The sequence below is a fragment of the Lutjanus erythropterus genome, chromosome 16 (genome assembly GCF_056507025.1).
Source record: "Lutjanus erythropterus isolate fLutEry1 chromosome 16, fLutEry1.hap2, whole genome shotgun sequence".
NCBI classification, from domain to species: domain Eukaryota; kingdom Metazoa; phylum Chordata; class Actinopteri; order Lutjaniformes; family Lutjanidae; genus Lutjanus; species Lutjanus erythropterus.
This window is the reverse complement of record NC_139332.1, coordinates 17,209,476-17,235,621: the sequence shown is the minus strand read 5'-3', so window position 1 is coordinate 17,235,621 and position 26,146 is coordinate 17,209,476. Positions and strand designations below refer to the sequence as shown.

The window sequence follows — 26,146 nt, the reverse complement described above, 5'->3', positions numbered from 1 at the left end:
TTCTACCCAGGGAGGACAACAGGATCTGAAACTGAGACAGAATTTATTCTTTAAAGTTTCAGAAGAAGTAGGTGAGTTCTTTGTACCTTGTATGCGTCCACCACCAGCTCGATTAGGTTTGGAGCCTGGAAGAGACCTAACTTTCCCAAGTGGGAGCCGGGCAGCAGACGTACCAACTCCTTGAGAAGGAAAGGGAGACAAGAGTAAAAGAAACGCTTTGGTGCTTTTACAATTATTCCCCCTTAAATAAAAAAAAACCTGAATGACTTCACTGAAACATCTGACAGCTTCAAGCTTTATAAACTTTACAGAAATGTGAACATTTGGCAGAAGGAGAAGAAGAGCCATATATATAAATTTCACATTTGTCAAGGAAAACAAGACGGTGTTAAGCAACAATCACCGGTAAAAACAACAAACTTGAAGTGAAATTTGCAGATGAATCATGCAAAGATAAACACTCTTAAATACTTTCATTTTCAAGCTAAAACTGTTTTATCAGCTAACCCAAGCTGGGGATGTTTTCACTAACTACAATACAATACGAACACAATACAACACAATAGAAGCTAAAATAAACCACCATTGCCCTGTCCTGATTATAGAAGTGAATGACACAAAGTGACTAATCTTACATCACAAATTGAAATTGACATGCTAAAGGTAATTAAGTGTAAAGTTTCATTGTCCAAATAAATGCAGTCAACTTAATGTTAGACAAATGACCGAACAATGGAGCAGACATGTACAGCACTTTAATGTTAATGTCTTGTTGTGTGTGCTTGTTTTGGAGAAATTACCTCATACCACTGGTACTGCTGCTTCTCCACAGCGAAGATGGAGTAGATATGATTTCCCAGCAGCTTATCAGACAACTGTCCCACAGTGGGATGGTCCTGAAAAAGAGACAACCAGCAGACTAAATACAAAAAAACCCCCCCTGTGATTTACGATATCAACTTTAAGTCTACTACTCTTAATCACCTGTTGCATGAATTTACTTAGATCAGAATCGGGGATTAATGCTTAGCACATGTTTTCATAGAAGAATTTGTTGTGGGGGTGTGTAAACACAGTGCGAGAAAAATATAAATAAAGATGAAAATGAAAGGCAATGTGCCTTTGGAATTTATCACTGTCAGTGTTGATAAACATTAGAGTCTACATGTCAGCTGCACCCTGTGTAACAGAGCACACACAGGCCATATTAGGATGCAAACTTGTTAGGTTTAAAGGAACATTTTGGGAAGGAGTGTATTTGTTTTGCTGACAAGAGTTAGATAAGAATACCATTTCTAATCTGGACGGTAAATATGAAACAACTACAAGCTTAGCACAAAAAGTGGAAACAGGGGGAAACAGCTGGCTTGGCTGCGTCCACAGGTAACAAAATCTGCCTACCAGCACCTCTAAAACTTATTTCTTGTTTGTTAAATCCATACATATACAGTCAAAGGTGTGGTCTTACAGGGAGTGTTTCTAATTTGGGCACTCTCTTCCTGGGATGTGACATTGAGCTTCTCATCTAACCCATGACTCAGCATGAAAACAAATAAGCGTAGGCCATTTCCCAAAAAACTCAGCGGAATTAGTAATTTAAGTATTTATTTACCAGTGATCTTAAAGAGATAGTTCCGATTAATTGAAGTGGCATTGAATGAGGTACGGTGGTCAGCAATTTTGGTCAATGTGTCAATCAGAAATTTTAGTGTTGCATTGTGAGATTCAAACTCTACAAGACTATTGTCACAGTCCATATTAATGTGAGATCACGGGAAATGTAAGATGCACTGAATGCCCTGGTAAAAACTTGAGCAAGTAGTATTTTTCCTCCTCTTACCATCCTAGTGCTCCCTGTGTAGACATTGTTTTCCAGGTGACACAGGCCATCGTGTGGCGTAACAATCCCCGCCAGCCGGCTGTCCAAGGCCAGGTGAGACGGCTGGTCAGTCATCAGAAGCAACAGACGCTTGGCCTCTGGTCGCCAGCCCACCGCTCTCTAAAAGACAAAGAGGCAGTCAGTGCATCTAAATTATGTCTGACATTATTTAAAAAAAACAAAAAAAACTAAATAACCCTGACAAATCCATGCACTAGAACCACATCTCATCAGAGATAAGTTACAAAATGTTTACTGCATTTTTATTGCCTCACATCACTAGTCAGCAACATTCACACAGAACCGATGTGGGAAATGTGTGCATGCTTCATATTTTAAAGGTTTACACATGTGGTAAGAAACTGCAAATTCAAATGTTTTACTCATCTGATTTACATTAGTTCCCATGGTGATCGGCTCTTTCTGTAATTCCCAATTAAAGGCAAAGCAGCAGAAATTCTGCCGCCAGTCACTGAGTCTCCATCTTGATGTCTGTGACTCGTCACAGAGTGTGTGAGAAATGGGTCAGTGTGAGTCTGTGTGTGTGTGTGTGCATATGTATATTTTAGGAAACCCAGCGAGCTTAAAAGGAGGCCTGACATAATGGAGAATCTATTTCTAGAGTCATGACCACCACCGCGGTGTTTCCCTGCAGACTGGTTACTCAGGGGCCCCCTGCATGCTGTGACTCACAGCCCTCCTGCAGCAATCATATAAGCAACTGTGTGTGTGTGTGTCTGCCATACCCCAGCAGTGGGATCATTGCTTAGTGGGATTCCAGTGGTAATATCCAATGCTGAGTCAGAGTGCCACCATTCTCCCAGAATAAATGCATCTTTCACCAGCTTGCAGACTTACTACCTAATTTGGGGCTGTGCCTCATTCTTCTGATCAGGACACTCAAGTGAACTGAAAAATTCTTGTATCAGCAAATTAAACAGACAAACAACTGAGCACTGTAGTTAAAAGAGCAGTAAGAGTAATGTAGCACTGAAGAACACAGTTTCCAACGTGTCAATAACACACAATGAAATAATCAAAAGTTTGCAGGATGATGATGTCTATCTGCTGAACAAAGAGAAGATCTAAGAAGGTTCCCTTCAAAAAAGGCACCTGGCATGGATTAAAAAAACTTTATTCGACATTTTGGACACAGATTAATGCACAGAGGTGCCAGGTTCTCCCACAAATAATGTTATGTAGCAATTATTAATATGATACCAAAACCAGATATTGAGATATTAACAGAGGCGCTAGACAAGGTCGCCCATTATCTCCCTTTTTATTTGAGCTAGCAATTGAAACTTTGGCACAGAAAATCCAACAGGGAAAGTGAGTGTCATTGATGTGGACAAAGAAAAACATAGATTGAGTTTATATGTTGATGATTTGATGTTGTATTTAATTAATATAAAAACGTCTCTGAGCCTGACTTCCCAGCATCTGTACATACACACCTGGCAGACAGCAGCTTGGAGCATAGCATCCAGTCCTCCCTCAGGTGTGTCCATGTTTCCAGAGATCCGCTGGCGTTTGATCACACGTGTGAACTCGCTCATATTTCCCGTCATGCTTAAGACATGGTGGAAGCCGTGGGCTGGACGACAGCGGATCTCATAGTCACTGATGAGAGACGGAGACAGCTCAGAAAGTTTTTAATTGCAACATTCAGGAGAGTAGAAAAAAAAACTGCCAGAACAAATGAACGTCAAGAGCCTGTTTGTTGTTCCTGTCTCCCAGCACAGCTCATCACCATAACAATCTTGCCTCCTAACCACTGACGAATCTCTGCCTGAGTCACCCAAAATTAGGAGCAACTAATGGGAGCAGCTTCTTTAGATGTATTTTTAAATAATCACTCAAATCACCACACGACTCTTCTCGTCTCATTAAAACAAGATCAAGTTAGCTGAGACTATAACAAGACAGACTTTGTAGGTGTTAAAGATCTATTTATGAGCTAACTACATCTTTCAGCAATCAATCATCAAACCAACAGATTCTGTCTTACCTGCAGGGGTTGTTGATCTTGGAGGGATGGGTGTTGATGTAAGGGGAGACAGGTTTGTCCACGAACGAGCCAAAACCCAGCCAAAGGTCTGAGGAGTGCTCCGTCATACGAAGAGACAGAGCCACACCCACTGTCTTCAGCTGCACCACAGGAGACATAAAGGTGGACACAGCATGGAGACATCCAGGGCCAGGATGGTATGCAGGAAGAGAAGATGAAAAAAGAGGAAGAAGTAGAAAAAGAAAAGGAAACATGTAGAGGTTGAGATAAAGAAGAAAGAAGAAGAAAACAGAGATTCTTATTAAGTACATTTTTTCTTTTTTTCAGTTTATTCCATGAAATGTAAAGACAGTTGCCATCTCATAAAAACTTTTTTTTTTCTAACCATGATAAAAACAACTTAAGAGATGGTAACTGTTTTCCCATGTTTTCATAACCGACTAATGGGGACAACAATTTTTGAAAGTGGTCCAGAACTGTGTGGAGGCTGCTGCAGCTGGCAGAAGGGAAATTGAGCTGCACACCCTCAAAGTAATTCCACTAAAAGTGCTTGTTTTTGCCAAAGATAGACTCAGACTGTTTTTGTAAGCGTCTGACAACGTTATGGAAAGAATCTTTTTAAAGTGTAAGATCCTTTTGTTTAACCCCTATTTCTAATATTAACCTCTATTTCACTCTGTTCAAAGCAAACAGACTCCATTGACAAAAACAGTCATTTTAATCTCTCTGGTCTACCATGGCTGGTCGGTCGCTCAGTCGGTTTTTAACCACAATAAGACATACAAACATAAACACTACAGTCCCAGAATAACACAAACAAACAAAAACACCAAAGTCACAAAATAACACAAACAAACTAACCAATCGAGGGTTAAAGTTGAAGTTACCCTTTAATACAGTATAAGTAAAGTACTTATGCACTGACTCAGTGAGAGGAACACTGACAGCTACACCTACATGATCAAGGTTTTCCTGCATAGATGCCGATACATCAACCAGGTAGTAAAGATCCACAGGATAACGCTCCAGCTGTTTCACAGCCACAATGATGCTGGCCTCTGAACCTGGACACACACACGCACACACACACAGAGACACGCACACAATATAATAATAAAATACTTAATTTTAAACTTTTTAACCCAATAAGACAAAGAAAAGAATGCAAATCCACCATCAAACTTGATTTAGTAGGTGCTCATCATCTACCTGGTCTGAGTGTAACACTGATGTCTTGCGGGGACACTTGTGTGCTGCTGATGGTGGTGTTGACCTCCACCTTGACCTCTGACTGCTCAATGAACTCCATGTCACAACCCCTCCTGAGCAGCTTCACTGGCAGGTCACAGCGCTGGCTCAGGCCCGCCCCATCTAGAAAGTCCTAGAGGCCATACCAGGACAAAAGAAAAATGAATTAATGAAAATTGCCCTTCCTTCCCTCTAATCTTCTTTTACTGTCATAGATTTTATTTTCACTTTTCAATCTTACAATAACAAAATCTAGAGAGAAAAAAACACCTCTAAACAAGACACAGAAGAAGAAGCTGCCAGACGGTGGTTAAAATAATACAACTAAGCCATCTTTTCAGATCTTATCACTATAATTGCATTTCAGGGATGAGAATAAGTGACACAAACAAGTGGGTGAAGTTGAATGCCACATTATCCTCTGTGAGCCAGTTGACAAAACACAATAATGCTGCCAACTATGTGACCATCATGAATGTATACTCAGGTCTCTCTATTTGTTGGGCTTATGGAGATGTAAGCTTTCCACTTGTGAAATAATGACCTCTGCTTGAGTACATGAAGATTTAAAGGTCAGATGAATACATTTCTGCCTTCCATGTGGTCTTTATTTATTCCCCTCTCCTGCTCTAATGTTGCCCAATACATCCATTCAACAAATGGAGTGTGTGCACACACACACACACACACACACACAAATCAGAGTGAAGAGCTTCTAATGCATGTTTTCTTTCGCCCACTTTATCCTGTAATCTTTGTTCCTGTTCAAAGAGCTTTGGTTCATTTCACCTGAGAACACATGGCAAACTGAAACTGGTTTCACAATTACTCACTTTGGTTTCATTTTCCCTTTCTGTTTCAGGTTCAAGATGAAATTACACTGACCTCAGAAACATTACCACCAATTACGTGAAATTACTCATTAATTTAGTATATGAGGAGCAAGTGTCCTGTATTTATTTACATATATGCATCGATCCTCTAAGTATCAGATCAGAAAGAAAATGAAAGTTTAGTCCTGATTATTAGAAAAGAGATCAGATGGTCCAGTTGGCTTTTTTCTTATTCGGGATATGATTTAATCATTACGTCACAGGTACATAAAAATGGAAGGAACGCTACTCTTTCTGTGTCCCCTAAAGTAAAGTAGTGTATATTACTGAGTAGTTTCTAAATACTTCATCATTACCTGTCCCTTTTTGTGTCCCTTCAAGAAAAGGTGTTCACATTACTCTGTAGTTACTGAATACATCATCTTTACCTCCATTAGTTAGTTTGTCTCTCATTCATTCCTCATTGTTCCCTCATAATTGCTGACATTTTTATGTATTTTATTGTAAACTGTCATCATGAATCTTGCTGTAAATAACCTCTAAGCCAGTTTCCCCAACAATGCAGTACAACAGTGTCATGCCTTGCAGCTTTGGAGTGGATTAGTGACCTTTGATACTCCAAGTCTGTGAGAAACACACTCACAAATACAGTGACTAGTATTGGAAACACACAACTATGACACAGCATATGATAGTCATCATTGGTACGAGTCCATTTACTGTAACGAGCCTCATGTGACCAACGAGATCACACAGATAGGGAATGAAATGGTGCAATTAATTTGGATTACTGCAACTTTTAAAACAGAAATAATACAAGAGCAAAGCAGCAAACAGTCTACAATAAAAAAAAACTGTAGCTGAATATGTAACCACAGCCTGAACCTGAACACTAGACTAGAGTTCAGTTTATTTATGGCTGTTCCCTGTGGCTATAATTTGTCCTCTAACAACTCTGAATACCACAAACTTTCACAGCAACTTCCCCGTACTTTCCTTCAACAGTTTGCCTCCTTGCCTGACACTGAATGTCAATGGCAAAATGTGTATATACAAACATTGTACCTGCTTCATTTCCAGTGCTTGTCCAAGCATGGCTCTGTGACTGTGTGTGTGTGTGTAGGAGGCTAGAAAAGTGCTGTTTGAATGCTTTCACACACCAGTGAGCCCAGCCCCACTTAATGATGTCAGTTAAGGTTAGGGTTCACATGGTGGGAAAGCACCTGAAGTCTGTAAACACACACATGTTGATAGTCTAGTCTAGCCGGTGCAGTCTGTGTGTGTGTGTATGTTGTGAAGAGCTTTATAGCTTCTCATGGCTGATTCGGGGTGGGCTCTTTACAAGACCGAATGACACCCAGAAAGGAAAGACAGACACAGACACACAAACACTTGGGCGGACGCACACTTTGAAAGAAATGCAGTGATATATATGAGCACCTAGACTAAACACATGGATAGAAAGTGTCTCTGTCTCCACTGCCACATGAGAAAGCATGCATGGAAACACACACATAGAGGTCAGAGGGCAGGCCACTAAGCTCATACATGCACATTATATTCACATCTGTGGGTGGCATCAAAGCTTTGGTGTGTGTCATCTGAGGAATGCTGCTGAACGTCTGCCACGTTCTCTCTTTTCTTCCTTTTCAGTTTGTCACACACTCTTTTATACACATTCCTACCTCCTTGAAGCACCAGGCACACTGTGGTCCACGGCTGAGACACTCTGTGCAAGAAGTGATACTAGGGGACCAACACACACTGTCACCTGCAGGAAGACAGATGAGGGAGGCAAAGAAAGAAAGAAAGAAAGAAAAAAAAAAGACAAGACAGACAGCCAAAGATGGAGAAGAAATGGAATGAAGAGAGGAATCTGTGATTAGCATATGAAAGAATGTGTGTGTCAACACTCATTAGCCATGCAGCCGAGCCCCTGTGGATATTTAAAGATTTCATGCACACTTTTGATGATGGAAGCACCACTTAGCATCTCATATGAAGCTATTCAGTGCATATCAGCCAGCCGTGTAGTAGAAAAACGGCTGGGAGTGTGGGAACAGGTGCTTGAGTTGTTGGAGTGGTGCAATGGATCATTTCCCACACCCACTCATACACACACGGACACACAAACGGGGGGGACATCTAATCATGAGTCAATCAGTGAATGCTAAATGCGCACAAATGCATTAATAGAGTGACACTGTGACAAATCTCTCTGGCGACTTTTATGCGGCGCTAGCAGAAAACTACGGCAGGGATGGAGACTGTGAAGATTTTTACGGGGTGACAAGAGGCACAAAATGGACCTGGGGGCTCACTGTAGTGGGATTAATGATTCATTGAAGTGATTTATCTGCTGAGATCCAATTTTCCAGAGCCATTTTAGTGAGCTACAGGGTTGGAATGTAGGACAGAGAAAGGCTGCAGGTCCTAGCATCTCTAACAGCTCACTAACAAGCCACTCTGACCCAATTAGCACTCGTCTGGCCTCCGGCAATCTCCTGAATAGGTGAAGCGTTTAACTTCTAATTATAACTGATCAATACAAGAGGTTAGTGTAGTGTGGGTCTCTTGATTGTGGGTTTTGAGGTTTACTTCAACAATTGTAGTAGAGCCTCTTTTTGAAGCTTACTGAAAGTAATATTTTTCATAATTCTTTTATGATGTATAATAATTTATATATATATATATATATATTCAGTGACAGATACTGTGATCTCAGTCCAGTTTACTTTCCCTCAAACACATGTAAACCTGGGAAAAGGCATCTTATTAAGAGTAAAAACTATAAACTCAAATGTAAGGGCTTTAGTGTGGTTTGCAGAGGTCCAGAGGTGTGAAATGTGATTGATAATACTAGAAAAATGCCATCACCTTAATCTGTTTTCAAAAAGAGCTTATAGCAGCAGTTGCTATTAAAATAACAGCTGGGAACTTCTGAACAAGTTACTCTACTCTGAAATACATTCAAGCTGTACTTTTATTTTCCACTTGCCATATTTCTCTTTGCATCTTAACTATATATTAAACAATGTTTAGACTGATGACAAAAATGTGACCATTAAGTATTTAGTTAGTCTTAGGCCATTTGGAGGTTATAACTGTTACTAAATACTACATGCACTTAAAAAAGAAAATCTGGATGAAGTGGTTGTTGACATATTTTAAATATAATTTGTCTGGGCCCCCATTTTCAAGCTCCAGATATCTTATGAGAGTGCTCCATTTTGCATGTCTTCAGTATGTCTTACATGATTGTACTTGGACAAACCATGAAAAAGTGCCCTCTAAGTTGCCTTTCCAGTGGATACTACATGATGAAGTGCCCTGTGGAGTGGACTTCTGGTGGAAAAAAACATCAATAATGTGCCATCTAGGGTGTCTTTCAGTGGGAACAACATGGTAAAGTGTCCTCTAGGGCAGTCTTTCCCAGAGACTTGGTTGTGTCTCATAGGTCAACAGAGATTTTATTTGGGTCCCTAAATAGAAAAAAGACTTGTATTTGTAAATTCAGTCTACATGCACTCATTTTGTCTCATTTGTAAAGAAACTAAAATATGCTGTTTAGATTTCCTGATGAGAAGAAATACAAACAAAGAGATGACCTGGTAACTCAGCTAAATGCACTTACTTCTCATTGATAAAGTATTTTACATGTATATGTTTTCAATAACATGTGTCAAGATAATATAAGGAGATGCCGAAATGGCAGTAAAAATCATCATCGTCTTTTTATTGGTAATGCATATTATGAATTGGGTTGCGATGGTTTGACATTTTTTGAAAGGGGGGTCTCCAGAAAAAAGTTTGGGAAACACTGGGTACTTTTCCAGTGAGTAAAACAGAAGGTGCCCTCTAGGATGCCCTTCCAATGCAGAAAACTTGATGCAGTGATATGCAGGATGCCCCACATGCCAGAAAATTAGCTGACCTCTAGGTGCTTCTGAATGGTTAAAGAGTTAATAGTTTGCTTTGTGTTTTTATTACAGAGTTGTTAGCTTTAATTTAAGTCCCATAAAAAACAATCTTAAACTAAACCATGTATTGTAACGATCATTGCATCCACTACATACAGATGGTGCCCTTAATTTTTCGCCCCTGCCCCTCAGACACCCTGAGCCCACCTCAACTATGAATAAACTGTAATTAATCTCACAAAAAAACATATGACAATGACAGGGAATATAATCTTTTTTAGTAGAAACATCATTATAAAAAGATCTAATGGGGGTCCTTTAGGCTACATAAAACACTTGGGAAAGCAGTGGACCCCCTGCAGTGAAGACAGATGGGCGGGACGGGAGCTGATGTTGCGCAGTGATGTCTTGACAAGACACAAGGTAAGGGCTAATTGCTGGGATATGATGATGTAACTGGCTCTAATGAGCCTCTGCTCACTCACCAGCACCGGAGGCTTCAGCGCAGACAGCGACCACCGAGAGCAGGAGACACAGAGGGACGCTGCCGTGTGTGCGGAGCCAGGAAGTCATGTTATCCTATCCACACCGGGAGGGCGACCAGAGCGAAGCGGCGGCGGCGATGAGGAGGCGCAGAGGTGCAGCTACTGGAGACGAACCGCGGGGCATTGTCGTTCACCCAATAACCTTTCTAATCCCGGAGAGGTATTCACATCCCCCGGGTTAAATCAGCTTACAAGCGCGCTCCCCCGTGGACCACGAGAGGAGGTGAAGCAATCGGGTGAGCGCGGCGGCGACGGCGCACGTCTGTCCCTCCATCGATTTCCATCCAGCCCCAGGTGTGCAGCGACGTGTCCCGGCGTGCTTTTCTTCCAGCGATGGAACTCGTTGTCTCACAGTTGACGGTGAAGTCTCATCCCGGGACAGAGCGGAGCTGAGTTACACACACAGAGACACGCACACACACACACACCAAGCCGAGCCAGCGCTGCGTTCAGCCGGTGCGCACCAACAAGCTGACTGAACATCCCACACTAAAGCCAGGAGAGTGACCGTGTTTTAACCGCTGTACTGAGTCACAGGCGGTGCCATGGCAACGACGCGCTGTGCTCTGTATCAGAGAGGAGGAGAGAGAAAGAGGGAGGGAGGAGGGACAAATAAGGAGAGAGGGAGACATAAAGTGCTTACTACAAGGAGTTGTGGTGGGGTGCATTCCAAGTGAACCATGGCCTTGAATTGAACACTGATGTTTATATTGCTTCTTCAGGGAGCCGTTTAACTAACAGCATGGAGGGCTCCTGTGTGTGTGTGTGTGGGGACCCAAACTGTGCGTGGATGGATGTTGAGGGGAAGGAGGGGGTCAGTAAAATCAGACATCTTGCAGAGGGGTTCACAAGCTGGTGCTAAGGAGCAGGAGGAGGGGGGAGTTGGGTCCATTGTGCACAGATTCCAATGACATGGAGTAACCTCGCCTCGCCGGCTGCTTCGCTGAGCAGGAGCCAAAGACTTACTAAACAACTCAACGTTTTAAGCTGGAGGAAAACATAGCCACGCAGGGTACAAAAGACACAATAGTCTACCATCTTTGGCATGATCCCACGCTTGTCTCTGGTAGAGGTCTATACCAGATAAAGTAGACATGTTTTGCTTGGCGAGCAGCCCAAACAGTGATTGTGAGCGTGCCAACTGTCCTACCAATGCACAGCAGTAAGCTCACCAAGAACACTCACACAAGTCCCTTATCTACTCTGTTTGACCCCATCTGTCGGTCAGGAGCCTGGAGCCACGCCAGCTCCGCCTCTCCTCTCATTCATTCACATAATTTGTCAAATGGGAGTTTTGGAGGGGGAGTACCAACAACTCCCCGTCCGTGCCCTCTCAGCAGTCACTCTCAATTATGGTAATGATGCAAACACACACCACCCCTCTTGTCTAAGTGTGTGAATCATCTCCAAAATCCAGATTCCAAGCCCCTCCACTCACAAACCCTTCTCTACCAAGACCGAGTCTCTTCTTCTGGGCTCAGGTGGCAGGGAGGACTAGAGGACAAAAAATGGATCAGGAGCCACATAGAAAACAGAAACACAAACACCTTAACTTGTAGACTCCTGTCTAAGTCAATGTTCTTATCCTAATTTAACATAGAAAATATGTATTACACAAGCATCCTAACTTTGATCTTTGATAAACTCTCCTAGCTTTGAAATATCTGTTTAGCTGTCCTAAATTTCACTTTTCTTCCTGTAGAATTACCTTACCTACTGTCTAACAATAGCTAACGGTAGTGATCCTGTCTTACCTTTTTGGTAATTATAGTAATTAGGGTCAAGACCTGATTTTGGACAGATCAATAGGAAATGTACACATTTCCTTCAGGAAATGTATAGATGAACAGTTCCTAAGTCAGTGTTACTATCCTAAATTAAGATAAAAAGTTTGCTTTACACTCCTAACTTGCTAAAATCTTAACCTCTCCTCAATTAAGAATAATGGTTAAGCTATCCTAAGTTTAAATTTTCCACCTGTAATAGTAGCTATCTAGCTAATGGTAGCTAGTGATAATGATCGTGTCAGCTAACGGTACAGTAGCTAACGATAGTGTTAGCAAAAGTGTTTAATCCGTATAGCTGGTCTTTCATTGCTTTAATGGATGCTGGATATGACAGAGACTGTTTTAGCTTCTGCAGTGTTAGCCCACTCTCTTCCTTTTATTTTCAAAGTTAGCACTGATGTAAATTTCATTTAAAAAAAAAACTTATTTCTCTACAGATGTTAATAGCCTCTAACTCATCTATCTAGAAATTAAGTGCCTGTCATAGTTTTTGCTGCATTTTTTTTCAACGTATTTCAACGTATGTTTCAGTGATGAAAAACCCAACGGTCCTGTCACACAGTTGTTTTAGTTGTAAAAGTCAGTTGCTAGGTAACAGATATGATATCACTTGATAGGCAATTTTGGATTAATCATTTAGGATAACCTGAGATAAGACAGTATGAATTAAGATAAAACAGGATTCCTAAAGTTAGTTAGGATCAAATTGGAGAAAAATCCTATCTAAAATATTCCTAAAGACTTAAGACTTAAGTTTTTCTCTAATACAGCCCCTGTCCTCTGCTGATAAACTTGATAATGGAGTCTAATGTAAACACTCCCTCAGCCCTGTCAATACTGCTCAACATCAGCATCTTAATGACAGCTGTCATTGCTGTAAACCTGACACAAAACACTCTTCATCTCTGTTGTTCCTCCCCAACCTTTTTAACCTCTCTGCCCTCCCCCCTCTCTACTCTCCTCTCTCTCTCCCCGGTGTGTTTGTGTTAGCAGTCGGCTGGGCTTTCCATCACGCTGGTCTGGTCTCATCATTCTCCAACCACACACACACACAAACACACACCCTTGTTCATGCCCAATTATGAACCTCCGCTCCCCCTCTAACACCTGCCAAACTTTCTTTCCGAATCGCCCTTTAGAAGTCAACTCATCTCACAGATTTTCTCTCCCACACTCTCCTCCCTGCCACACATTCTTTTGTTAAATCGACATGAGGACAAAGTAGGGGTCAAAGGTGACAAATGGGGATTCCCATGCAGAGACACAAACCAGCTACCACAAGTGCACAAAGAGTCAGTGAAAAAGCACATTTGGAGAGTTTTGGTATGATGGTGAATATTTGGTTTGTGTGTCAAAATGTTTGTGTCATTGTCATTATCTGTCCATGGAAACTTACTAATCGCACAATTGTAAATTATTTAGCTTTTTGTCATGATTCTGTTAAAACCAATCTGAATTCCCCTGTCATTGTATATGTCAAGATCTGCATTTAGAGAACCAAATTTCCCCTAATCAGAGTATTATCACCATCCTACACCTACATGAGCAAAGTTACAGTACATTTACATACGCACACGCACTGATAGGTCTTGTTTGCTTTCAGATCAAGTGGAGTTAAACTTAAATTTCCGCTTTGGTCAAAACTGCACATCACAACTCAAGAATGAGGTAATCAAGATTTAAATTTAGCTACTGATATTATTCAGACTCTGCCCACACACACAGACAGACGCATTTCACTTTGTGACAATGAAAGTCCTGAAATAGCACAGGGGGAACCTGTTTGTTCCTGTTTTTTTTTTCACATATGTGCATTCAAGTATTTTTACTGATTCAGTTAAAGAGTCTTCTCCATGGAAACTTGTACGTAGAACTGAAATTTGTGAGGTGATAGTAGACCAATTGTTGGTACAGACAGTCACATTGTTTGGTCAGAGTCCTCGTGTTTCTAACCACTTCACTATTTGAATGTCATGCACAACGACAACAATCTTCAAGTTGTTTTGTGAACTGGATCCCATTTTCTTGACCACAGGAATTTCCAGTGAAGTGATAATCTGTTTGTGATCCTTATTCTCAAAATAATGTAATAGTTGAATGTGTATTATGCTGTATGTTTACAGATATGATCTAATTTGCCACAAGCTAATCTTGGAACCATCGACTTATTGTCTGCTGACAACTTAGCCCCATGTTTCAGGTCTTCCTGTGGATAGCCAGTGGATATCCAGGCCAAGACCTCTGTGTGCCGATCACATTTAACAGTCTGATTAGCATCTTGAGACATGAAAATGGAGTTGAGGGTTAGTCTCTGTGAACAGATATCTGCATATTAATGCAGAAATATATATAAAAAAACATATTAAAAAGATAAATTGTAGTCAGGTGGTCGCCAATGGGCTCTAAGACTGCCTTTTGGCCAGTGCTGCCTCTTTTTATGTCCACATTATCTGTTTACCTGCATGCATCCAAAGCTTGTTCAAGTGTTATTGGTCAATACTACTCTGGCTAGAAACGGAAACTAGAGGCACATTCAATCTGAAAACAGTGTGCACCATTTTGCTACAGTGTCCAGATTAATGCGTTCTTATCCAAACTCATCATATACTGAAATGTCTCCGCTCCTCAGCATCTGATACTGAGGCATACGGTACTGTTTGGCTGCTGTATCTGACAGACAGCAGTTTTTAACACTTGTTCAAAGCTGTGAAAGGGTTGTGGTTTGGTTAGGGTTTAGGCACACAATCAGCATGGAGAGGTTAAGGATAAGACCAGGTTTGGGTTTACTATTGCTATGAAAGTCATGTGACAAAAGTCACGTGTCACCTCACGTGTCACTCCATGCTCGCAACACTAAAGTCATGTGACTTGACTGCACTGCATTTCAGTCAGAAAACGCACGTTTTAGAATGTTTGTTGCAGCAGCAGAACTTAGTTAGAGATTAGCGTCTAGGCTAAGACCTCATCACTCCCCACAGATTATGTAGAGATATTGAGGAGTGATAAATAAATATCTTGAACCACCTGTTGGAGCTTGCAAGTGGATGCTGGGGTGTTCGTGGGGCTGACAGAACAGGCAGCAACACTGATGCAAGGCAGCAATGGCATTGACAGGCAGAGGGAGAGATGGGAGATTTTGGCAGTTTGAACAGACCGCCAGATGAGAAGGGTGTGTTTGGTATGTAACTGCCTGATGAACTAGCTCGCAGGCTTCACTACAGTTAGCTCACTGTAGTTTTTAGCTAACATTAGATGTGGCTCATTGATGTCTTTTTTTTCTTCTGGACAACAAAGAAGATTGCCCAAAGGAATAAGATCAGAATTTGGACCAGAAAGACAAAACTTGTTTGTAGGATTCATTCACAGTTGGTTTTGGACATTTTATTTGAGTTGATTCAATCCTTCAACTTTTCTTCCATTCACATCTCTTCAACCATCCACAACCCTCACAGTGCAGGTCGAAACTTACATTCAGCTGTGGATTTTTGTGGAGGGAGAGATCAATAGTGATAGCTGATAGCAACAGTGGAGATTCCCTTCATTTGATGTAAAAATTGGTGCCCCTTATTTAAAATACATGCAGCGCAGCTGCACCGTTTGTTTGTCCATTGGGAGATAAATGTGCATCTGTTCTTCATGAATAATGCATTTGCTGACCTTCAGTGCAGAATGATGAGATTACAGAGGAACATAAACAAGGCAAGAAAAAGTACAAAATACAGCAAGGAACAGCTTCAGCAAAGAGAGGTTGAAAACAAAAGTATGTTTTGTAATAAAGTATGAAAGTGACCTGTAACACATTTATGTTCAGGTTTTTATTCACCTTAGAATGTGACAGCGTCACTCACTGTGAACACCTGTTCACTCACTCAGCATAAATTTAATGGTCAATAGCTTGCACACAAAACTTTTGCCATGCGCAGTAAATAACTTTGAGTTGAGTGAACTTAGGTCAGAGTTAAGTTAAATTAACTAAAGAAAACATGTTCAGTAAGCTTAAGACATTAAGGTGAGCCAACAACTGCTCAGTGACATTGACAAACATTACAAATAAATTAGATTTTCTTTTACATTTTGTCAATTTGAAGAGGCAGTTTTAATTCTGCTACTTTGTTCCAGCATTGGCACAAATACAGCTGCTACCAGTGTTAAGTATGAGACGGTTGGAACTGAATTCAGTATTAACCTTAGTCATGGTTTGCAGTCTTTCCATTATTGTGAAAACAAACAACCATCACTTATCTTAAAATATTTTAGAGACACTCAGCAAGTTTCCATTATATGTTTTCTTAAAACTACAGTATACAAAGAAGGATCTCAAGAGAGTTTTAACTCTCACGCAATGCATGAAGGGGAAGGCTTCTAATATGCTGCGCCTGCAGTTTTATGTTAAGGAAGCAAAACATTTTTGTGTTCAGCATGACACTGCAATTCTTGTTGTAATAATGTGTTAATGTTATGTTAAATCAGATGAAACAAGCCTCTGTTTACATTTACCATGGAAACACTACCACTTTTGTCCACAGGGACCCCCAAAATCAACAAAATATGAAAGTTTGTTGTTGTAGCTTTAAGAACTTGACTACATGTTATAGAAACATATAATAATTGAGTATGTATTTTACTATTTTATTATGACCTTCATTCAACTAATAAAATATATGTTAAGTGCACAATGCATTTGTTGTCAATTAGGCTATATTGGCTTTCTAAACTTAAGTAAAATAAACAATATATCAGAAAGAAAAAACAATCTGCTTTCATGTCGTTTTGACAGTCCTGAACATTTGCGTAAACTCTAAGTGTCGTGTATTGATCAGTGTTCACAGTGTTGTGAGACGTACACCATATAACTCAATAAGTCAATCTTCACTGTCAGTCATTCCAAAAAGGATGCAAAAAAGAAGATAAGTACTGTTAAAATAATCAATTTGATCAAACTCCTTGAAGATGATACCAAAAGTTTTTATGCCTTCTAAAAAAAACCAAAAAACATTATCATTATCAAACAATCAATCATTTTTGCGGCAGTGGTGACAGTGAGAGCAATGGAACAACAACAAATATTCCCCTACGGTACGATGCAACCTCTTTTTCAATATAATCTCTAAACATCAACACAAACTGCCAGAGATAATCATAATAAAAAAAATCCCCCACCTTCTCATACGAGTGGTGTTGTTTTCACAAGTGTTTTTCCACATTGAGACCACAATACCCATATACTCTGATGCTTACAGCTGCAAAAACGTTCTTCCTCCTCCATTTTGTACTATACTAAGGACTACAAACAAATCAGAGTTGATGTTTTACATAGAAATTTAAATGCTCAACTGCCTACCATCACATGGAACTTATGTAGAAACTTTAAGCTCTGCCTTCGAAAAAAACATCATTTTGTATACATGTTATATAAGCTGTAAGATGTTTGATTTGAGATGTATATCTCAGAGTGGGAACAAACAGGATCAGATATTTCCTCTGCGGTCTCATGCTTGAAATGATAGCACACACTTGAACTTCAGAAAACATCCGTTTCTGCCTCCTGGACATGACCAAGGAAACCCCGTGGTTCTCACCATGTCAATGCTGACATTTACATTGACCATTAGTGGTCTTGTGGTCAAAATGCATTCACGCACAGACGCATGCAGACACCAACGCTTCACTCACCACCAGAATGACTGTCAGTACATAGCAGACCACAATGACCTGTGTTTTTTGTTTTTACTGGCTTATATTTCAGAGGAAATTCAATGTCAGTAAGCGATTACAAATCTACATCTCCCAACAACAATCCCAAATGACTCAGATCTGAGAAAACTTAGTATCAAAGCCTCGGTCCCTGCTGTTTTTGCACACGTCAGGTATGAAACTCTTAAATTTTCACAAAGCATGGTCAATGCAAACAAAACCTTAATTTGAAAGTTCATTCTTAAAGGAAGAGTTCGAAAAGTTTTGAAAGTATGCTTATTCATTTTCTAGCTGAGAGTTAGCTGAGAAGAGAGATACCACTCTCATGTCTAAATATTAACTTAGTTAAGCAAAAAGACCAGAAACAGGGGGAAACAGCTGGTCTGGTTCAGTCCAAAGGGCTAGAAACAAAATTCACCTACCAACACCTGTAAAACCCACTTTATTAAAGGGAACAGTTTACCCCCAAATCAAAAATACATATTTTTCATCTGGCCTGTAGTGTTATGTATACATCTAGATAGTTCTGGTGTGGGTTGCTCGCTCTAGGCTTTATTGTGAGCAGTTTCACGCAGGAACAATTTTCTTTCTATTGAACTACATCACATCTCTGCACAGATGTTGTGCATCTACTGTTGGATGCTTGTGACAATGATGTCCTCCTCGGCTGAGCTGTAATCTCTCATCCATGAAATGCACATTTCCTCCTGCACATGCATGTAGTTTTCTTAGTCTGGACCACTTGCCAGGCCCCTTGCAAACTGCAGGAAGTTACTGGTCCTTGGTATCTTGGAAATCCCTCATGAAGTCATCAAGTGATCTAAGTCAGTCATGTGTGACTTGTTTATCTGAACTTTCAGAACATCTTGCCAGATAGTCTTTAAGCAGCTTGAATATACCACAAACCATTTGATACTGAAAGATCACTGTGACAACCCCCTCCTATTCACGTGAGACAGTTGTGGGGACCGGGCAACACTACACTGGTGACACGGCACAGACCCTGCATAGGCATAGGCTGAATGAACACTGGAAATACACAGCATCGGTTGTTTCTGAACACCAGAACAAAATTGGTTAAGGCATCAACTGAGAAGGGGTTAAAGGTCATTGACCAGAAATCAGTGGACATCCAGAAAAGATCAAGGAGAATATTCACATCCAACACCGAGCACCATCTTTGTGCTGGACAGTGTGGGACACATCACTAATGCTGAGAAGTAGTTTAAAATTAAACATTTCTATTCTGCCCCTTAGTTTACAGCATCTTTCTGCTTTGCCCTCTGGTTGATTCTGGTTAATAGTAAACAAAAGACAACAGATATGTCTTTGTTGCAGCTGCATTTCCCTGACTTGTGTGATAGACATCAGTCACAGCCTCGTGATGACAGCCTTCCCTACTTTCATCAAAGCTATTGGATAAAAGCCAGATTTTAGGAAAGCATCTGCCCCGCAGTGGTTTGGCTTCTGAAATCTAGAGCCAATGAAAATGTGGGACATGGTCTCAATATGTGGGACAGGGGCTAAAAATGCTATGCAGTCCCACATAAAGTTGGACACCTGGTCCTGGTCTACTGAAGTCCCACTTACATGTGATAACAACTGAGCAAACTGATGGAGACCTTGAGTAATGCTTTCGAAAATTCTGAAAAAAGGTAAGTGGACCTTCAGTTGAAGGACACTCCAACAATTTAGTGTTCAGCTTCTATAAAGAGGGACAATCTACATAAATACTAGATCCTATATTTCCCATAAGGCACCTCTATGACCTCTTTTGTTAGACTCTGCAGTAGAGTTGAACATGAAATTTGCATGAAAGCAACACAAACAAACATGGAGGAGAGTGAACATCACACTGAACAGGGTAGCTGACCCTTTGCTAAGTCCCACCCCCAAACAGCAGCTGTCCAATCATAGCTTGGCAACTGTAACTAGGGCTGTCAAGCTTTCCAATTCTCTTCATGTTGAAGGGGTGTACAGGAGGCTCTGAGAAGAGCAATATTCAGCATCTCATGAGTCTGGACAGTGGCGTGTTTTCTGTAGTTTCCCAAAAACATGAAACACAAAAGCACATGTGTGAGGAATGGATTAAACCCTGTATGTCTGGCTAACTAATGCTACCTTACTAGCTGAAGTAACCAGCCAAACTTGTTAGATACCTCTGCATCTGAATTTGTTCTGTCAGGGGTTTGAGGAGGAGAATGTGGACAGGTCAAAGTGAAAGTGGGCCGACGATGATGCATCTTACTCTGGTTTGCTGTCTCAAGTCTAAGCCAGGTTAGCCTGGCTCCTTACCGCAATCATGGTCCAGCTGGTCTGGCTAGGTGACCCATCTCAAGGTCCGCTGCACTAATCGAGTCCCTGTGCTTCCTTTTCCCACATTAATGAGTATATTTCTATCATCTATCATGTAGATATACCTGTAATACTTGACTATCCAACCAATGTTTGCTGAATTGCAAGCTAGTTTTAACCTCAATACTTTAGCATTAGCATTATATCATGTACGCAGCTGCTCAATAACTTCACATTTACACTTAAACAGTGTTCTTGTTTTAAAATGTGTGAGATGAAAACATTAAAATGTCAGCTAGAGACGGACTTTTCAGCTGACCCTGTTCAAATTAGCAGAAGTTTACATTAGTCAGCTACACTTATGAAATCTGCCAGTAAGTGTCATCATTTTAACTGACAAAATCATCAGCTAGAAATGAGAAGCTGCTTTTATTTATGTCGTCAACCATGTTTCAACAATTACTCCCAATTACAATGTCGAATCTGTCACTGTCATCACCATAAAGTGCATAAATGCAGTGTGAGAACTGAAAGCTTGACAGGTGAAGCAACAGTAACTAAGGAGGACAGTTTTCAGTGAACGGTCAATTATAAACAGGAGAAGGATTCTGAGCAGCCGAGACAAAATGAGGAGCTTGAACTTCATGGACATGGTTCGGGACTGAAAAGTGTAACACAGATCAGAAAAGTTACTATTAATGAAAAATGTTTTCTCTTTACCTTTTTATATTTTATACATTAATAGTTTAGATTTTGTTCTAAAAGGTTCTAAATAAAAGGAGACAAATAATAAAATCTGAATAAGTACTTTTTACTTGTCAAATATATTTATTCATTGAATTTACAAAAAAAAAATTAAAAACGTGAAAAATGAAATTTTGGTCACATCACACAGAGCCACTCTCCGACCATCAGTTTGTAATACATACTTTAAATGTGCATTCCTAAAGCTTTTCTGAAGCCACAGAAGACATACAATTGTTTTCAGTGGCTGAGCAGTACTCCTCGTGATGGGTAAACACAAGTTCATGTGTAAAAGTGGTGGAGTGCAACTTGAAAAGATATTTGTCTATTGTTTTGTCTGGCTTTGTAGTTCCAAAACCTGACTTTATTACCATTTCAACAAAAGTTATTACAGTACTATTTTGGTCAGCTTGTAGTGAAAACAAGACAAACTTAAAGAGATCTGATGAATAAATGCATACACTGAAGTCGACTGAATTTGAAAAGGCAAGTTGACTCAAATAAACTTGATTTTAAGTCAGTTGTACATGGGAAACATGTTCAATGAGCATAAGATGTTAAGTTGAACCAACAACTTCAGTCACACTGCTGAGCATCTCTAACATTTAACATTTATTATAATGTATTACCTTTTATTAACCAATTAATATTATTGTGAAAATAGGGAACAGTACATTCATTCTACACATTGGAATCATACTGAAGTGTTCTGAAAATAGATTGAAACTTCAAGTTTAATAAACTCTTTACATCAAGTTCATGAGGAAAGATTAGTTGCTTCCACTAAATTCATGACTGTTTTTTTTTTTTTTTTTACAGTTTACAAATGTTAACAATACTCAAGATACTAACAGGATATAGAGAGGTAAATACAGTAAAGTGTGAAATCTCCCTTTAAACACTTTGATTCTGTGTTCCTTCCACTGAAACCATGCGGGATGGCCACCTGTCGTCTGCGTGGCACAGTTCAGAGACACGCACTTATTTTTCCTTGACATGTGAAAGTGAAATGAGAGACTAGACAGTGTGGCGAGCCTGGTTATCTTTTCTCCTCAAAGCGCTCTTTTCCGCTCACCAGGGAGTCTTGGAGAGTCCCTGATTTTCTCACCCACATCCTGGGTACCAGCTGCAGTGCACTTTGTAACTGTAATTCTATCAAGGCCACCAGAGCTGTACTCCGGCTCGGTGCCAGCCTCACCATGAGAAAGAGGGAGGGAGAGAGGCAGGGAGGTCACTGGCCTGAAGGACTTTCAGCCACAGTGTCTATATTCAGGGGAATAACACATTCTGGACTGCAGGGCTGCAGCAGGGAGGAGTAACAATGATATACCATCCTGTGGTTCAGTTTGCGGTGCACACATACACACCCACTGGCTCCACAGAATCTCCACCCAGGTTATATTTCCCTGACACAACTGTGCTGTGGTGTGATGTGAAGTGAGCCAGCACTCGTGTTGAAATCAGCTCCGATTTCCAGGTAATACACCCACCCTCTGTGCTGATAAACTACTACTTCTACTGTAGATGACTAATGTGGCCTCAGTTAAGCTATTGTGGCCATTTCCAACTCAGAGTTGTGGAGTAACAGGTTGTGTTCCCTGAAGGCAACATAATTACACTTTGCACCTGCAGAAATGTGTGGTTTCAGCGTGTATTACAGTCATTTGGATACAAACAAAGTCAATCCTGTCCGGTTCAGATGCACATTATTGTCTTTGACCTCAGGTAAAGTGGTACATTTTGGACTTGTCATAAAGACGTCCAAGAAATTATTCATGATACTGTTACAAAAGCATTTGGCAGTGTAATAAAACTTAAAGACTTCAAATAATGTCAACTTTGCATTAAGAATTACACAATTAACTGAATAACACTTTATGACAACAGTCATAAAAATTCATAAAAAATCCCTCATAGTTCTGACAGGTGTAATGACATGGTTATGACTGTGTAATGTGTGTTATCCAAAGGGCCACAAGAAGAGCTTTGTAGCTATAGCTTCTACCCCACATGTCCTCAGGCAACGACCAGGGCAAAATAGTCTTCTTACCATATTGTGGGCAGCAGGGAGTATGGAAGACCACGTCCTAGCTCACAGGCAGCAGTCTGATTTACAAAAACAGAGACAAAGACAAACACTTAGAGAGCAGCAATGGCAGAAGAGGAAGATTAAGATATTTGTGGTCTTGTTAAAGATTAAAAAAAAATTGGGGAAAAATCCATCAATTTATCACATGCAGGCGGTAAACAGTAACCTGAGAATTGAGAAAGATGATGATTTCATACATTGTTAGCAAAGTATAAACACATTAGTTTTTAATTGGTAATTCAGTAGCATTGGTTATCTGTGTGATTGGCTGATTAATAAATGTCAGGCCTGACTGCATAATTCATGAAGTAGAAGTGACTCAAAACAACAGGAACAGCCTTATCATGAATGAAGTTTCCAGCTTCCTTTAACTGACTCTAACTTTGTCAAAGAAACTTTACGGTGGTCCTGAGTTCCAATCACTTTGCCCCATTAAAATACAAATAATTAGACTAAATTGTCCTAATCATTAGAATAATTTAAGAATTTGAGGAACATCAACAACCATTACAATTTACTAGATGTAATAAATATATAATGAATCTTTAATGTTTTTTTAATTTGAGATATCTTCTTAAAAATGAAGAACACTATTAGGACCCATTGGTAAAAAAAGCAATTATCTCTTAACTGGGTGTTTATCATGAGAGCTCACAGAGTTTGGACGTCTAATGGTTAAAATGACTGATTACAGCAGTTCTAGTAGCAACATAATCCAGCCCCTTCTAGTTTTAACTTTGAGAAGTTATCATAAAGATACACAGACAAAACAACTAGATGATTCTCCATGCTTTGGCACAGCTTTCAACTTTGAAACTTGGTCTGATTTCACAGTAAAAATGGAGTGCAGAACAAACCAGGTGGAGGTGAAGTGAAAACTGTTTCTGCCGAAGTTGTGATAAAAGAGCAAAGGTTAATCATTGCTCTCCTGAACTGGTGAACCATACAAGTTTTCACAGCATCCAGAAAAGTCATTTTATGCGCGTGACATCATTACAATTTAAAGTCTCTATGAGAAATTGTGATGTCTGCAGGTGCAGGTGGCAGGTGGTAGAAAGAGCCAAGAAGTGAGAAAGAAGAAGAAGCAAGAAGAAAAATTCCATCCATCATTTTTCAGTAAAGAGAAAGAAAGAAATATTTGATCTGAGAAGTGTAACAGACAATGTGCCTTTCACTGTGAAATGTGTCTTTCACTGATGCATGGCACAAATGGAGATACAATACAATAGATACAAAAACATCAAATTCACCAAAAATAACAAGATATTACATGTAAAAACATTTCAAAAAGTAAAATGGTATAAACTAATAGCAGTAGCTGAACGTTAAGTTAAGGAGTTGACCTGAGATAGTTAAAAAATAAATAGTAAATACTTAATATAAAGTGCTGTATGCTGGCTCAGATCAGGAAGTCCATCCATTATAAAACATTGTTATTCAAACAGGCAGGTCAGACAGAGAGAGGTGGATCTGATTACACACAGTACTGGGCGTATAATGTGAGTACTGGGAGTGGTGTAAATAGAGTTGTGTTGCTTTTGTTGCTCTGTATCCACTGTATGTACTGTCCTACAGTTGGCTGAAGTTATTCACTCTGGAAAACAGCAGCTCCAGGAAGCTATTACATCACCTCTACAACTGTGTGTGGGTGTTATGTGTCCATGCGTAAATTTATTTGTCCAGAAAGGGTTGATGGTGTGTGTGTGTGTGTCTGTCCCCTCCCTTTGCACCAGTCATGCATATGTCATCGTTCAACAGAATTGCTCATCTTTAGTCTGTGTTTCAGCAGTTCTCTGATGTCTTTCATACTGGCAGCAGACCTGCGACTACTAAAGAAGTCTGAATCTGCTGTGAGACGGGAAGAGAAGAGGGATTGTTTTTATTAAAGCGAACTGCTGCGAGTATCAGTATGAAACACAGCCTTTGATGCTCTACAGTACACTTGAGGGAGTCAGCTAATGTGTGTCTATTGACATAGTCCCCCTTTTCCGTTTCTCTCGAAAACACGTGCACACAAACACACAGCTGCAGTAGTGGACTTTGGACTGACGTCCTCTGGGAAAGCAGGGAGTTTCCTTCCTGGGTGAACTAGTTTCTGTGTCATTCAGTGGGCCGCCCCCTCCTGTGGTCAGGGCTCGGCCAGGAGAGAGGAGGAGAACGAAAACATCAAACTTTTCACCTTCAGAGTGGACGCACACACTCATGACTTTGACCAAAATCAGCCTCCCATCTGCTGCATACGTACAAATGTAATCCTTGTTCTTCCTTATTGGTTTACTTTGCACTATTCAGCCCTAAAAAGCTTCTAAAGCTTGGACATCAAACTGAGAGAGTAAATCAAACAACCAGATTAAGATCGCTCTGAAATGGAAACACTGTCATTGGTATCATTAATTACAAAATCGCCAAAAATAAACAACAACATAAAACCACTCTGTTACAAGTCCTGCATTCACAAAGTACATGAGTATTAGATTGTTGATACTGATGCTTCAGTGTGAGCGGCAGCGTGTTGAAGCTGGTCGAGGCGGAGATAGTTTTAACTAAACTTTAAATGTTTGGTCCAGTGGTTCCCAACCTCGGCCTCGGGTGCTCTTGAAAGAGTCACAAGACAAATCTGAGGGGTCCTGAGATAATAAATAGGCCTAAGTGCTTTTGTTGGACAATATATTCTCCCAGAAATTATGCAATAATTCATATGGTCATATGGGCTTGTTCATGTTAAAAGGTTCACCACACAACAGGCAATATAGAACAGCAAAATGCTCAAAAAGTCATGTTCATATATCGTACAATGAGTAGATACCGTAATTATCTTTACAAGCCAAATGATTAATGTTGCGGGCGAGAAAAAACAACTAACTTCTGCTGGACAAATTTTCATTAATTGTTTTGCTTCTTTTGTGGAATCTTGGATAATTTGACCTGTCTGGGCCTTTAACAGTCATTTAAACACACAACATGTAAATTCTGCCACCATGGGTCTGTCTCAAACAATAACAAAAGACGCAATTTGATGATGCAGTGTGGGACCATGGGAGTTGTTGTCTTCACTTTTACACAACCACCACTGCTGATGAAAATCTACCTGACACGACTCG

At 40.2% G+C, this 26,146-nt stretch overlaps 1 protein-coding gene across 3 annotated transcripts in view; it reads right to left on the bottom strand.

Annotated features, from left to right (window-relative positions):
- The window catches only part of itgb8 (integrin, beta 8), a 47,962-nt gene that overhangs the window by 11,976 nt on the left and 9,840 nt on the right, over nt 1–26,146 (bottom strand). For 2 of the 3 annotated variants that reach the window (XM_084739055.1, XM_084739054.1), the window contains exons 2-10: nt 23,007–23,062; nt 7,657–7,742; nt 5,100–5,271; nt 4,848–4,954; nt 3,891–4,030; nt 3,337–3,502; nt 1,841–1,999; nt 801–896; nt 87–179 (exon numbers count right to left, since the gene is read on the bottom strand). In XM_084739055.1, coding sequence (XP_084595181.1) covers nt 87–179; nt 801–896; nt 1,841–1,999; nt 3,337–3,502; nt 3,891–4,030; nt 4,848–4,954; nt 5,100–5,199 — 861 coding nt within the window. In that variant the 5' untranslated portion in view covers nt 5,200–5,271; nt 7,657–7,742; nt 23,007–23,062. Of the gene's footprint in view, nt 1–86; nt 180–800; nt 897–1,840; nt 2,000–3,336; nt 3,503–3,890; nt 4,031–4,847; nt 4,955–5,099; nt 5,272–7,656; nt 7,743–10,376; nt 12,407–23,006; nt 23,063–26,146 lie in introns of those variants that run through there. The other variant, XM_084739053.1, reaches the window with a different exon arrangement.